General features: G+C 45.9%; 1 protein-coding gene across 1 annotated transcript; it reads right to left on the minus strand.

Moving 5' to 3' along the window:
- Window positions 1–5342: 5342 nt before the first annotated feature.
- On the minus strand, window positions 5343–7613 carry LOC120677955. The gene is made up of 3 exons (XM_039959136.1): window positions 7170–7613; window positions 6206–6960; window positions 5343–5971 (listed from the first exon to the last, which is right to left on the minus strand). The coding sequence occupies exons 1-3, from the start codon at window positions 7470–7472 to the stop codon at window positions 5482–5484; spliced, it is 1548 nt and encodes a 515-aa protein (XP_039815070.1). The 5' UTR covers window positions 7473–7613; the 3' UTR covers window positions 5343–5481.
- Between the last annotated feature and the right edge of the window lie 8519 nt (window positions 7614–16132).

Genomic DNA, 16132 nt, shown 5'->3' on the forward strand with positions numbered 1-16132 from the left:
CGAGAACAGGAGTTGCACGCAGGGGATGGTGGTGTGGTGTGGGTGGTCATGATACTCGTATCAGCTGTCTCCTGTTTGGCGTGTTTTGTTGCCTTGTAAATTGGGGGAGGAGATTAGATTAGGACGGGCTAATAACATAATGGCCCACATCGCGTGATCGCCTGACTTTGCAGAAAGTTATTTTTGTTTGTGAAGGATGAGAAAACTTATTTTTTGGCCATATTGTGCCGTATCTTATGGGGGATCAGGAACACGCGTTACGAGGCAGCGCATCACACTATCAGCTTGGCGTTGATTGTTGACTCTTCCATTTCGTTGATACTCACTCCATTCCATATCATGGAATGTAAGATATTTTGATTTGTCATAAGTCAAACTGTTCTAAGTTTGCATTGACTATAAGTTTAAAGAGAAGAATGATAATATTCTGAATGTCAAATGAGAATAATTAGATCTATTATCAAATACAACTTTATAATTTATTTATTTAATGCGTTAGATGCTAATATTATTCTCTATAAATTTGGTTAAACTTAGACTGTGTTGATTTAGAGCAAAATAAAATATCTTAAATTTCAGAAATGAGGAGTATTTTTTTTTATTTCAGCAACAGCCAACTACTTTGAGTGCTGAGAGCGTACCTGGTGCCCCCTCCCTCTCGAGAAAAATGAAATGAATAACTCTAACATGCTGCGATTCCTTTTGAGTGCCGAGAGCGTGCAGCAGGTGACCGAGGATGTATTTGTATTTCTCCCCACTAGTAGAGAGGCACGTGCCTAGGGCACGTGTAATAAAAATATATTAAATAATAATTTTATATTTGTATAAAGTTTAGTAAATAATAATTTTATATTTTATAGTAAAGGTGTCCATGTAGAGAAAACATAATTTTAAAAGAAAATTTGTAAGCAAGAATATAGTAATTGACAATTTAGTATCACACGGAATAAAAATACTCAGTAACGGAAAAACTTAACCCATACCATAATTTTTTACATTCAACAATTTAAAACGTGTTTTAAGAAACTTGATAAACCAGAATTTTATATTCGCCCTAAAAAAACCAGAATTTTATATTCATAGATAAAACTATTATATCAAAGATGTGAAAGAGAAATTAACTTTTAACTTGTCAAAGATTGCTTCCTCTCCTGCAGTTTCTTGACGATCTCCTACTTGTGCTTTGAATCACCAAGGTCTACACCCTCTTTCGTCAAACTTTTGGTCTGACAAGTAGGACCTCCGTGAGGGGTACGGTGAGCCTAATCTTGGTGAGAAAGGGTTATAATTATTTCACCTTTTATAGTATAGACTTGTTTTGTTCTAGGGCTGTAGAAATCCAATTGTCTGTGAAAGCCGATTGTCGATGGCTTCACTGCTGGATTTGATGCATATATGATGTGTTAGGATAATTAATTAATTTAATTTAAATAATTAGCTTATCCTAAACATTTATGTCTAAGGATAGTGGGAGTGGTTCATGTCCAATGCCAAAAAATATCTCTAATTCCTCTAGGGTTGAATATGGACTAATAAATAAAATCTTCGACGAGCCCGCTTCTCTTCCAGTTCCCGGAGAAAAAAAACTACCACAACGGAGATGCATGGGGACGCCTTTGCTAGAGACACAGATCAACGAAGCAAATTGCAAGGAAGCACGTGGCAAAGGAAATTAACTATCAACCAACACTAGTGAAAGAATGCCGCTAAGGAATTAAACAAAATATTTCACAATATAACGAATAATAGTCATCCAAACCTCTACTCCTGTATACATAGCACAAATATACTCAAATTGAGTGGCAGTTTGCACATCAAACAAGCGGTTCGTATAGACAAATAGTACTGCTGTTTCTGAAATATATACTTGGCACAAACACAATATAGGAATCCAACGAGGCAACGGGATACGGACAACTATATAGGAGTGTAGAATACGTAGTAGCAGGGGCGAAGGTATATAGTATCTAGGGGGTGCATATGCACCCAAAAGAAAAATAAAAAATCAGTAATTTAGATCAAATTTTCACCATATAAACACCCTGCATGTCCTAAGCTTACGCAGCCACAAGACACATGCACCCCAACTAATTTGATCTAGCTTCACCATTGCGTAGTAGATAGCTGCTCCGCAAGTACTGTGATCACAATCTGGTAGTGGATGGTCAATCTGCTAAGTCTCACACGTTCTAAGACCATGGCCTGGTAGTGCGGGCACCGTGGATCCACCCTAAGTGCTCGCTTGATGCACTTGGGGCAAAAGAGCTAGTCGCTTGCTCTCGCCACCCACTCTCCCTCGATGAACTCGGTCAGGCAGATTGCGTTGGAGGCATATGCGGACTGCGCATCATAGGCTGCCCCCTCTAGCGGGTACTCCACCATGTGGAGCACTAGGTAATTCACGGTGATGAGTAACTGGACTCTGCGTTAAACCTTGTGAAGCATGAAGGCAACGAGGCAGAGAACAAGTGCACCTGTTACGCCTCCCATCATGATGACAAAGATAGCCATAGGTGACAGGGGGCTGTTGAATAAGTCACCACCGTGCTCATCCAAGAAGCCAGCATTGATGAGCGCCAGCTCCAACTCCATCTCGGGTCTTCCCTTCCTCTTTTCCCTGTCTACAGTAGTGAGAAGAGGAGAGGGCGCCTGCAACGCGAACGCCGCTTCCGGCGGCGATTCCACCGCCCCCTTTCTTCTTCGTCGACGGTCTCGGCGGCGGAGAGGGAGGTGGGTTGTGGAATCGTCGCGCGGATGTATATAGCTTAGGTAGATGTTTGCTTAGGGTTAGGTTTTGCTCGCCGTTGAGGTCCGCCGGTGGAGCTAGGGTTCCGGGGGTGGCCGTGGTGTCGCTCCGTCGGAGAATAATGGTGTTCTTTTTGCTGCTGGTCACTGTCGGTGGCGCGGTGGAGAGGAGTTTGTTCCTTCTGTCGACTGCTAGCGACAGCGAAGCGGCGGAGAGGATTTTGCTACTCCGGGCAGATCTGGGTGAGCTCGCTCTTCTTGATTTGCTCTGTGAGTTTGGTGTTGGTTTAGGAGTCCGCTGCTTGGCATCTTGGAGGTGTCGGCAGCCCGATGCAGAGGGATGGCTGCTGGGTTTGTGGTTTGATGGTGGATGGATCTGCGCACTGGTTTCGTCGCCGGCGAGGTGTGCTGGTCCTAGGCCAGGGGAGCATGGGGTGTGTCCCCGGTCGATGCTCCTCCTTGCTTTTGTTCTTTGGCGGCTCGTTTCAAAGCCTTGTGTGATGGTGCTTCCACTGGCCTTGGTGCTGCTGCCGTTCTTCTCCAGCTCCGGCGATGGCTTCGGCGACGACGGAGGGGATCACGGGGCGGCGTTGATGGCGTACACAGGAGATAAGAAGATCTTGAGGACTTGGTTGAGATTTCCTTTTTTCATAGGGTCTTTTGTGTAAGATGGCTTGGACAGCTGTCCATTCTGTATCCTGCTAGAATGTGCCTGTATGGGTTTGTATGTGTACGTTTGTCTTAAGTAATGCAGGTATGTTTGATAAAAAAGAAGAAGCCAGGGTTGATATCATTACTATAGGTCTATCAGCCACCGGTGGAGCTACAAGTAGACCAGAAGGGGCCATCCCCCCCCCACCCCCTACAAGTAGACCAGAAGGGGCCACCCCCCCACCCCACCCCAAAATCTATTGAGAAGCTATTAATTGATGCTTGGAAAAAATAAGTACATTATACAATAAATTAGTACTAATGAACCCTCTCTTGATTTGCATTCTAACTCCGCCACTGCTACTTGCTCCATCTCGCACATCCAAGATCATGACCTGGTTGCTTGGACACTATGGGAAGCACTCCCCAAAATAGATTAAATTAAAAAAAATGTGTTTCTAATAGTTATTAAACTACACCAATAGGTTATCTCAACTCCTAAGCCTTGAAAAATAACAAAAACAAAGCATATATATACATACACACACACACACACACACACACACACACACACACACACACACACACACACACACACACACACACACACACACACACACACACACACACATATATATATATATATGGATTCTTTTCAATGGTCAGTTGGGGGAAGCAATCTGTTGGCACAACGGGCTTGGGTGCCATTTCTGGATTACAACATCAAGGATATGGGGGCATAGGATGCATCTACCGGGAGTGGGGTAGAGGCCTGGCCGGTGTAGAAGAGTCGAGGGAAGAAAAGAGGAAAATGTACCTGCGGTGGTGGCTAGTGCGGAAGTACTTCCATTGTGACAGCATACGATTCCAAGGAGGCAATAGGAGTATATACGAGTATAGAGTACGTAGAGATGGATACTCTGCAAGAATAGTGATCGCAATCCGGTAGTGGAGGACTATCTACCACTAGTGGACCTACATGTAGGCCAAAGGGGGCCAGCCCTCCCCCTTCACACTCGAGTTGTAAAATCCAGCTATTAATTGTTGCTTAGAAATAAAAAAGATCAATTATAAAATATATTTTTATAATTTACTTATTTAATATGTTAGATGCTAATATTTTTCTCTATAAATTTGATCAAACACATACTGTTTTGATTTAGAATAAAATAAAATATATTAAATTTTAGGATGGAGGAGTATTTCCTTTCTAATTTCAGCAACAAAGTATCTGGTGCCCTCCTCTCGGTAGCAGGCGGCGGCGTACGCGGCGAGAGGGTAGCAGGCAGCCTGCACGATTGAGCGGCACAGCGTGAGGGCGCCGAGCCCCGCGGGCGTGGCGTGCAGAGCGGCTCCCGCCTCACGGTACACCGTACACGGCCGGCAGGAGCGCCTCGTCGGACAAATCACAACCGTGTCAGCCAACCGAGGAAACTTGAACAGCTTCTTCGTTTGCTGGTTTGGCCATCTAGTAGGCCACTAGTCAGTGACTTAGCTTGACTGCAGGATGGCAATTGGCAATGGCGCCCCCCTGCTTGCAATTCTCTTGTTCAAAAGTGGGGAATGAGCTTACAATAAAACACATAATGTAATTATCCCTAATCTATCACGTGAATGGCTGACGGCGAATCTAGGGAGCTGCTTAATTTGTGCCAAGTAATTTAATTACTCTTGGTCCGAGGCAACACACCACATGACCATGCTTCAAAGTTGACTTCATGACCACAGAGATTGAAGAGCACAAGAGTTTTTGATGTTTCAGTGTCTATTGGTTTTTTTTATTAAAAACGAATTTTAAAAGCAAGTTTTTTATTGTTTATTAATCTTAGCAGCCCCAAAATCTGGTAGTGACCAAGTACATATCATTGTCAAGTGCGAGCAAACAGTCGCTGACTTCGCCACCACTTGCATCAGCCCCAAAATACTTTCTAGCACCACAAAGAAACTAAACGAGCCGATATATATCTTCGAGCATTACAATTTCCCCCTAAATTTGAAACGAGCTTTCACCTTGCATGGACTGCCGGATCATCGATTTTCAAACATCCACCCAACATTTTCTCAGTTTGAAATCCCCAACTCCTATCATTCCCGGTTGGCCAACAGGCTCACGGTGTCCTTCTCAGCCTCGGGAGCCTCCTTGTGGTCATAGGTGACAGCAATGGTAGCTCTTTCACCATCATTCGCCGAGGCGAAGACCTTGGGCCGGCCATCGCCGTCCTCCAGGCAAGTGCTCTCGTGCTCCATCTGCTGCAGCTCCGACTCGATCAGCGACTGCATCCGCGCACGCTCCCTGTCCCGGGGGTAGCTGCAGTACAGGAACGAGTATATGGCCGTGCAGAGTATGAAGGGTATCGCTATGGACGTGTACAACGCCTTGGCTAGGGAGGCGGCGTTCTCCCGATCCTGCTGAACACTCTCCCCCTTGTCATCAGCTGGCTTGTACCCGTACACTCGCTGAGCCAAGAGACCGACGATCGGAGGGGCAAACGATGATAGCACCGACTCGAAGGACCGGTCGAGGGCGTAGATGCTTGTTCTTGATTTCTCCGGGACGATCTCCGCGAATATAGGGCTGCAAGACAATTAGGCAACAACTGGCGATGTCAGTAGACACATTTCTCACTCTTTCGACTAAAAAGTAAAGTTTTGCTTCAAATCTTCTTTCAGCATTCATAACCACTTGGATACTTTTGATTTTCAGAAATTTGGTGCAGTAATGGTGAAAGCAGGTTATTGCAGTAAATACCACTGTTGCTAGTAGAGCAAGTTCAGTCCAGAACTTGTGAAAAGCAGAGCATGGACTTACAAGTTTGTAGCGGGGCCGTTCCAGGACATGAGCACGCCCATGATGAAGAGGACAAGGGCGTAGGAGACGCCCTTGGACGGGTCGTCGGGGAGGCCCAGCAGCAGCACGGCGCCCATGGGCACCGCCGAGAGGGGGCTGATCTGGGAGAGCACGATCCTGCCGGCGTCGGGGTACCGCACGGCGAGGTAGTCGCCCATCTTGCCCCCGAGCAGGCCGCCGAGGGAGCTCGCCACCCAGAAGATGGTCATGAGGACGGCGGTGTCGCTGTGGCTGAAACCCTTGAGCTCCAGCCACATGGACGCGAACGAGAGCGCCGACCACGGGAACGAGCCGCTGACCCCCTGCGCCACGAAGATCTGGAACGTGGGGATCCGCACCACGAACTTGGCCTCCTCGATCATCTCCGCCACGACCTCCCGCGCCGTGGCGGGCCGCTTGCCGTCGCGCTGGCGGCCGTCCTCGCCGGGCGGGAAGTGGGGGTCAACGGCGAAGAGCCAGTTGAGGACCCCGGCGGCGACGCTGATGGCGGCCACGAGGTGGAAGGCGACGCGCCAGCCGGCGATCCCGAGGACCGTGGTCTGCGCCAGCAGGAGGCCGACGAAGCCGCCGGAGATGAGCCCGAGGCTGCTGGCGAGCTGCAGCCACCCGAACGCCGAGCCGCGCGTGCCGTCGTCGGTGGAGTCGGCCACCAGGGACTGGATGGAGGGCACCACCAGAGCTAGGCCGATGCCGTTCAGGCCTCGTGAGATCGCGACCTGGCAAGGACGGTATCAATTCTCAGTGTCAACAATTAATCATGAGATCCCTAAAGAAAGATTCGGAGTAATTGTAATTGCCCTCGAGATTTTAACTTTGTGGCTACAACCAGTGCCAGATCCCAATCTCTACGGGAGCAGATTCACAGTCAACACAGCACAAACTGCACGGCCCCTAGGCGTAACGCGTGTAGCAGCAGAGAACGGACCTGCAGGAAGGTGTCGGAGACGCCGACGAGGAAGGTGGCGGCGGCCCAGAGGAAGGCCCCCACGGCGATGACGCGCGCGCGGTTGTGGCGCGCGGCGGCGTAGGCGGCGAGCGGGTAGCAGGCGGCCTGCACGGCGGAGCGGCAGAGCGTGAGGGCGCCGAGCCCCGCGGGGGAGGCGTGCAGCGCGGCGCCCACCTCCCGGTACACCGCCGGCAGCAGCGCCTCGTCGGCGCGCTCCATGATGGACGCCAGGTTCACCAGCAGCAGCGTCCGCCGCCGGTCCCGCTCCTGCTGCTGGTCCATACCCGCGCGGCAGCTGGCTCTGCTCCCAGTCCCAGGTCCGAGGTCGGCCTCTCTCCGCGGGTGTGCGCTCAGCTGAGCTCGCCGGCCATTCCCCTGATCCCTGTTCCCCAACCTTTTCCTCTCCGGCGACCCGGGGTCTCCTCTGCTCGCCTCTTCGCGGGAAATTTTATATTCCGAGCTCCCTTCTCGCTTGTGAGTTGTGACGGACTCTGGTTTCGTTGCTTGGCTTTGTGTTCAGTGTCTCTGATGCGTGGCCCCATCCGTTGTGGGGTCGGGTTGTCAGGGGTAGCGTTAGTTACTGTTGGGGTTCTGGCTGAGTTTACGGCTGCTTTTGGCGGATCAAGAAACAAATTTGGTAGTAAACAAATGCCGAAGGCAAGACTTTCTCGTGTCCAGTACTCCAGTGTGCAAATATGTTTTTCTGCCACGTTGGTTCCAAAGCAGCATGCGCAGCACGGGAGGGCAATCGCGCGCCGTGTTTTATCGTAGTGTTACCGAGCCGGATAAATGTTACAAGAATGAAACTCCTCTTACATGCTTAGGGCGCGGATTTAAAAGGGGCTAAAGGGAATCAAACCCCTCTACCCCTCCAAGATCAATGAATGCTCCTTAAGCTCCCCTTCATTTTTAGAAGGAAAAAGTCTACTTAACCCCCTCAACTATTCATGGTGGACCACTTCACCCCCCAACTATAAAATCAAATATTTCACCCTTTTTTCAAAGCCGGTCAAATAACCCCCAAAGTAGTTTTGGAGGATGGTTTTGAAACAAGTAGGATGGTTTTGTTTTTTTCTTTATTTATTTCCATTGAATATTTGAAAAAATATAGTAAACTGTAGAAAAATCATAAAATAAAAAAATTATTTTTGTTGGACTCCACATGAGTAGATCTACACAGTAAACATATAATATAGTATTCTTTAGTATAATTTTTTGTCGTAGCTTTAGATCTATATTTTTCTATAATTAATTGAAATAATTAATAGCTGCAACTTCTATGGTCCATAAAAATTTCACCACAATTGGACCATAGAATCTACAGCTATGAATTGTTTCAATTAATTATAGAAAAGTATAGATCTAAAGGTACAACAAAAACTTTATACTAAAGCGTAATATATGTTCACTGTTTAGATCTACTCATGTGGAGTCCAATAAAATTGGATTTTCTATTTTATGTTTTCCTGTGATTTATTTTGATTTTTTAAAGATTCAGCGAAAATAAATAAAAAATAAAATCTTGCTACTGTAGCAAACCCACCCTCCAAAACCACTTGAGGGGGTTATTTGACTGGTTTTGGGAAGTTCAGGGGTGGAATATCAGGTTTTATAGTTTGGAGGTGAAGTAGTCCACCTTAAATAGTTGAGGGAGTTATGTAGACTTTTTTTTTTAGAAAGGAACAATGAAAAGAAGGGGAGAAGAAGAAGAGAAGAGAGATGCCCCTCGCCGCTGCATATGCTATGAATTTTTTTCTCTCTTTTCTTATAATAATTCTATCATATCAGACAATTTACTGACGTGGTATAATATTTAATGCTCATAAAATTTGTTCTGAAATACTATCGAGACTGGCCTTATTAGCTTTAACTTTTTGACACACATTTTCCATGTTTCAAGAGGATAGTGCTTTCTCTTTTTTTTTTTTGACGGACTCTTAGAACTCCCAAACCATTTCAATTCAAATGGATCTGTCAAAGCCCATTATCAGAACCACGTAACCTAGCCCATGTCAGCCCACTCCAGTGCTCCACTCGCGGAAGACCATTCCGCCGCCTACTCCCACTGCCCGATGATCACCTGCCGCCGGCGGCTCCTTGCCTCGGCCTCCTGCGCGACGCCAAGTGTTTTCTTCTTCCCATCCAATGGTGAGTTCATCTGTTCTACTCGGGCTCGCAAGGTCATTCCTGCGAACTTTTGATGCTTTTGGGGTTTGGCCGCACTTGCTAGTGCTAGGTTTTGGCCGAAAAATCTTGGTTACGGGTAAGCACCGGCTGCCTCGATTGGTGTACTTGTGGACAATGCTACGTCTCTGTGTGCTGTTTATGGAAGGAAGGAGGCCGTGGCGTGCCAATTGTTTTGTAATTGCAGTAATCGCCCATGTAAAACTTTCTTTTATCAATTATTCTTGCCAATTCTAGTTCACTATCAGATATTTGGATCGGTATTACTGCTTGTTGGAACTTTTTCACTGAAAGGAGTCGACATAATTTGCCTTGCGAACCAAGGCTCACGATTTTCAAATGCTAATTGGCCTATTTGTGAGCACTGACGGTGCTAACTGATAAGTGATAACAACGCCCAATTTTCTGAAAATGTAGGTCGTGTCCTTCTTCTGTGCCTTGATGCTATTTCCTATTGATTTCGTGGCAGCCAATTGATGTCAGGAAACGATGTTTCAAATTTTTGTAATGTTTATCTTGGCTAGATTGCTCCTTGCAAATCCTAGTACTGTTGCTTCCGTGGCTCAATTAAGTAAAAGGTTTATGCAGTCAAGTAATTTCAGAAACTCTATGTTAGGGGACCATGCTATCTTTTTTCCCCCCTTTCTGAGGGCAGAGATAGCATTATCTCAATTGATATTAGTTGTCTTCAAGAATCTGATTTACTATTTGAATTACTTGAAATATCTAGTTTTACTAAAACATATGAAATATGATTTTCTTAAAAGAGTTTCTTCTGCCTTTCTTGAATATCATAGAACCACCAACTTGGTCACCCTCCCCTGATCAGCTCTTCCCAGCAATGGCCTCCATTTCTACAAAAAAGCAACATATGAAATATGTTAATTGCATAAAGTGATCTAATTACCTAGTTCTATATAGTTTTCTAGTGCCTTGAGTTTCTCTATATGGTTGATCGTTTGTGTTCCTTGTACACCATTAATTCTGCTATGAATATTAACAACCCTGAAGATCCTGAGTTCCTGATAATTTTTAGTTCATGAGCTTGTATTATTCAACTACGCTATTACCTAATTCGGACAAGTTTGTTTCAAAATAGCTACCCACCTATTTTGTTAAAGGAAGATACTGTCTAACATAAATCTTTTCTTGCAGTCCAATGAGGCTGCTGGTGGCAATATGCAGAAGGCACCTTATATATTCAGATTTGAGGAGTGTTGGCTTCTAAGAGATGAATGCCGTACGTTTGTAGCCAACAACTGGGCAGCTGATACAGGTAATTTGGAAGGGTTGGATAAATGGCAGGAAAGGATTAGAAGGTTGAGGAGGTGTCTCAAAGGTTGGAATCGGGATATTTTGGGTGAAAGAAAAAGAGCTAAGCAGGCTCTGCGTTATAAGATTTCTGAATTTGAGAGGAAAATTAATTCTCGGGAATTGTCTGTTGAAGAATGGTATGAGAAAACAGCTCTGGACACTGCTCTGATGAACATTTCTAGAGAGGATGATGTGTGGCGACGGCAAAGATACAGAGAGAGGTGCTACTTGGAAGGGGGATTGGCCACTGCCTATATAGATGAAGAATCTTGTGACAGTAAAAACAAGTTGATGATTACCTCCTTGGCAACCTTAGAAGATGATGAAGCTAAACATGCTACTGCATACTACAAGGATTTGTTTATGCATGAAGAAAGATGTAACATGAGATTGCAGAGTTGTTTCTGGGATGATGACGATAAACTTAATGAACAAGACAATTTCCATCTCGATAAACTCTTTACTATTGAGGAAATCAAGGAAGCTGTATGGGATATGGAAAGTGATATTGCCCCTGGTCCGGATGGGATACCTATCACTTTCTACAAAGAATTCTGGGATGTTATCAAAGGTGATCTGAAGCAAATGTTTGATGAGTTTCATACTGGGAATCTAAACATTCATCGACTTAACTTTGCTTTCCTTGCATTGATCCCCGAAAGCGAAGGTCCTACTTGTATTGAGAAATGTCGTCCTGTCTATCTGTTGAATATCAGCTGCAAGATCTTTTCAAAAATATTGGCTAACAGGTTAAGTAAAGTTGTTGATAAAATCGTGGACAAAGCCCAGAATGGTTTTCTACCTGAGAGAAGCATTCTAGATGGACTGGCTATTGTTCATGAGGTGTTACATGAATTAAACAAGAACCATGTGGCTGGAATTCTTTTGGAATTAGATTTCGATAGTTCGTATGCTAATATAAATTTGGATGTCCTCAAAGAAGTATTGATTTTGAAGGGCTTCACCAACAAGTGGATCCACTGGATGAAGATATTACTGCAAGGGGGATCTGTGAGTATCATGGTGAATGGGAAACCAGGGCATTATTTTGAGCAAAAAGGTCTTCATCAAGGAGATCCCCTTTCACCACTCTTGTTCAGTTTGGTAATTGATGCATTATCAGCTATATTGAATAAAGGTAAGGAGAAAGGCATATTGGAAGGATTAGCTGCACATATTACGTACAAGGGAGTGCTAAATGTGCATTGCGCAGAAGATACAGTACTTTTGCTCAAGGATGATGTTGAAATGGCTGTTAAACTCAAGTTCCTTTTGACTTGCTATGAATTAATTTCAGGGTTAAAGATCAACTTTCTAAATAGTAAAGTTACATACATCGGTGAAGATAAATCAAAGCAAGAATAATATGAGCAAGTGTTTACATGCAACTCTGGAAGCTTGCCTATTAAATACCTAGGTGTGCCCATAAGTAGTTCAAGATTATAAAGAGAAGATTGGCAGCCACTTATTGACGAGATGCATTCCAAACTAGCGGCATGTGAAAGCAACAATTTATCTTTGAATGAGAGAGTCGCATTGATAAATTCATCAGTCAGTCGCACTCTAATTTACAGTATGTCACTCTATTGGCTGCCAGACTGGTTGATTACAGAAATAGATCGAATCTGGGTTAGGTTCTTGTGGCATGGCACAGTTCAGAAGCAAAAGTATCATCAGAAAGAACGGACACGAATATACGTCTCTGAGGATGATGAAAATCTGAGCATTCTTAATGTTCGTGTTCTGAATGAATGCCTTCTGTCTAGGTGGCTTTACAGATTTGGGGAGCATGATGAAACCTTGTGGAAGGAGATTATTGATAAGAAATATGCAGTCTATGTGAACAGCACCTGTGATATAAAGAAACATGGGTGCTCTGAATTCATGAAGGCTGTGTGTGGGAGTAGAGATATGTTCCATCTTGGCTGTGACAAATCTCTAGTGGATGATGATAGAATTCGTTTCACTCACAACAGATGGGAGGATAATGCTTCTTTTGGCTGCAAATGCCCAAGGGTCATGAAGAAAGTGAAGGATACATTGTTGCCAGTGTCGGCAAACGGTGCTGGAGGAAGGGGAAATGGTATATTCCAGTATGAAGATGCTTCTGCTTCCACCAGAATGGAATAGTTGAGTCCAATGGGGTGGTGTTGGATAGATCTAAAGTTTACACTGCTGATAAGAAATATGGCCAAAGGTGGAGAGTAGAAGAGAGTAGTAAGTTACACAGGAAATTTCTTGGTAGGTTGCTTAAAAGGTGCAGACTTGCAGGTGTTATGGACTTGTAGCCTGTAGGATGCCTCACAAAAACAAGATCTTCATCTGGATGGTTCTCAACGACTGCATATTTACTAGCGAAAATATGAAGAAATTGAGCTCGAAAGGCAATGGTAGCAGTTGTGCTTTCTCAGGTGCTTTAGAAATCAGAAATGACTGCATATTTACTAAAAAAAAGTATGGAGAAATGGAGGTTGAAATGCGATGATACAAATTGTGCTTTTTGTGATGCCTTTGAAATCAGAAACCATCTTTTCTTTCAGTGCTCTATTGCTCAACGCGTTTGGGACCTTTGCTGCACTGTAGGCAGAATGAACTGGTTCCCAAGAAACACTATGGAACTGATAGATCGTATTGTTTCTTCTGTAGGAACATACATTACTTAGAACTTATATAAACAGGATCTTAACATCTAAAACACGAGCACAACTTATAAAATGGACTTAGAAAACAACCGGCGGAGATCGCATGTCCAGATCCGGCCATGTTGGTTCGAGTAGAGGCTGGTGTAGATGTTCCCGTCGTCCGTGTAGGCCGTAGTTGTACACGTCTATCCTTCGGGCATCCACCTCGTTTGCTCAGGAACGGCCATGGCCTTCAGATGGCTCCAGTGCCACCATGGATCGGGTGGCTTTTTTAGGGTGGTGCAGGTGTTTATTCGGCGAGCTAACCCTTTTTAATTCGGCATCGGGCAACTTGAGGCTGCAACCATGAGTTGGTTGCGGCTCCGATCAAGACGAGTAAGAACCGCTTTCCTCTTTTTCTCATTTTTGATCCTTTTGACCACTTTTTTTTGAAGCATCTTCGTCACAAAAGGAGGCTACGATGGTTCTTCTGGGAGCAGCTGAGGTGTTCTGGTCCATTTGGCCTGCAAGAAACAAAACACTGTAAGAAGAAGTCACTTTTCTAACAAAACACTGCAGTATGCAGCGGTCAGCACTGGGACAATTTAAGCTAGCTAGGTCAGGATTATATAGGAGCCTTTTGTACATCTGCAGCTGAACTTAATTTACCAAGTATTGAACTTTAATTTCTACCCTACATTGTTCCTGCCTCACTTCTGGAGAGACTAAAATGGAGAACGTAAAATAGGCTAGACATGTTGCTTTCCTCTCTCCAACTTTAATTTTTCGCAAATCTTGTAACTGCCTTGCATCGATTAATACAAGTTCAGCTCGGCATATAGATATATACCTGCTGTAGTTCCTCTAAAAAAAATACATTATAGATCTGTCGCCTGAACAAAAAATCCAGTGCTTGACTAACCGTCTTTCCTATGTGTTCCAGCAGCACTACAAGAAGATCTTCCTCGCAATTTCACTATCTGATTATTAACATATGCTATTATAAAGGTTACTTGTTTCGCATCACCTGATTGAAGGATCGAAGAAATCCAGTTGCTCTAGTTCGCAGTTTTTGCTGACTCATGACAGAGGATTTAACATACTAGGTAGAATCGTGTGTAACTAGAGCAGCAGTGTTCATTAGTTCTGAGCTTAACAACGTTGGCATGTTCACTTGCTTCGACTGGAGAGCATGGGCTAATTGGATCGTCATGCGATTTTCGGTTTGTCTTACCAGTAGTTATATATACAGTATATCGCGGCACTCAGAACATGTGACCCCACTCCACTCTATCCTTGGACAGCAAAATAAATCAAGCTTACCAAGCTACACAAAAACGTTTACTTCAAAGTCCAAGAGCACTGCAAAAGGCCTTTTAGTAAGCTCTCAGAGAATCCAGCGATCATCACCAGAGCCAATAGCCCATCCAGCTGTAGAAGTAGAACCAGTGGTCTGCACTCTGCACTTAGAAAAAAGGCTAGGTGTAAGAACATGGCGGTTTAAGCTTTACCGATGTGTATGTGTGGAGGACCTCTATTGAGCGACATGGCGCGTGGAACTGTAGAAGAGGCCACCGTGTGCGGTGTGCTATGTATGACAGCATAGAGAAGAGTAAGTTCATGGAGTCATGATTAGCCCGGCTAATCATCCCCTTGGCCTGGAAATTGGGAGGCAAGGAAATGGGTGGTGCTATGCCAGCGAGGCAATAGCATAGCGCGGCTAGCCATGGGTACAGTATTTGGTAACGGGACATCTAGTGTAATTTTTTTTTTGAGACCAACATCCAGTGTAATAATAGAGCAGTCACTATTCCATTTAGCAAATAATAGAGTAGTATTTACTTGGATTTCATTTGGTTAGTTTTCTTGTGTTGGAACGCAGCCACTTGGTTTGACTTTTGAGCCAGATTCAAAGGGTAGTTCGTAATACTTCAAAGTCTTCAGAATCCTAAATTCAGTGCAAAATTCCAAATGCTTCATCCCAATCTCATTATTTGCTTTCCGTTTCCGATGCGGTTCTTATAGGCCCAATCGAGCCCATTAGAGCATCTCCAGCCGGATGACTAAATGGGCATCAATCTCTTCTTTTAGTCTCCCAGGTGAAAAAACCAACTCCAGCCGGACCCCTAAACGGGCTACCATTTTGTGGAGGTTACCAAATTTTGGCCCAGGTCCCTAGAACTGGAGGCCCTCTATTTCCACCCGACATGTGAGCCTCACTTCTTTTTTTCCTCTTTCCCCTCTCCTCTGGTTCGCTCGCTCGGAGAGGCGCTCGCGGCTCCCGCGCCGGCCGCCCCCGCCGCCATCCCGCCTGCTCCTCTCCCGGGGCGCTCGCCATCGCTGCGCTCCTGTGCTGCGGCCGGCCTCACCATCGCCGCGCTCCTGTGCTGCGGCGCCGCGGCGGCGGCGGTCCCGCGCGCCGCGGCCTCGCTCCTGCCGCTGGCGGCGTCGACCGCCCTCTGGTGCGCGGCGGCGGGGCTCTTTGCGGCCGAGGAGCAGCGGGGCGCCGCGGACGCCGTGGAGGCCGTGGTGCTCGTGGGTGGCCGCCGTCGGCGGGGCAAGCCTGAGGCCGGGCTGGTGCAGGTGATCGGTAGGCCAACGCGAGAGCGTACGCGGCCACCGGCGGGGCGTCCAGGTGGGGTGCTTTCTGCGCAGTTCGGCGTGGCGCGGTGTTGACGAGGACGGCGAGGAGGTCGTCTTCGCCGGCGATGGACGAGGCGGTCGCCCACCCCCAAATCTCTCGTCGATGGCCCCGCCGTCCCCCATTACGTGCCGCCCCTCCGCGGAGCGGCACCCGCTGTTGCTCTGCGCCCGCGCGCCTCG

This window comes from Panicum virgatum, chromosome 2K (assembly GCF_016808335.1).
Source record: "Panicum virgatum strain AP13 chromosome 2K, P.virgatum_v5, whole genome shotgun sequence".
Taxonomy (NCBI): Eukaryota; Viridiplantae; Streptophyta; class Magnoliopsida; order Poales; family Poaceae; genus Panicum; species Panicum virgatum.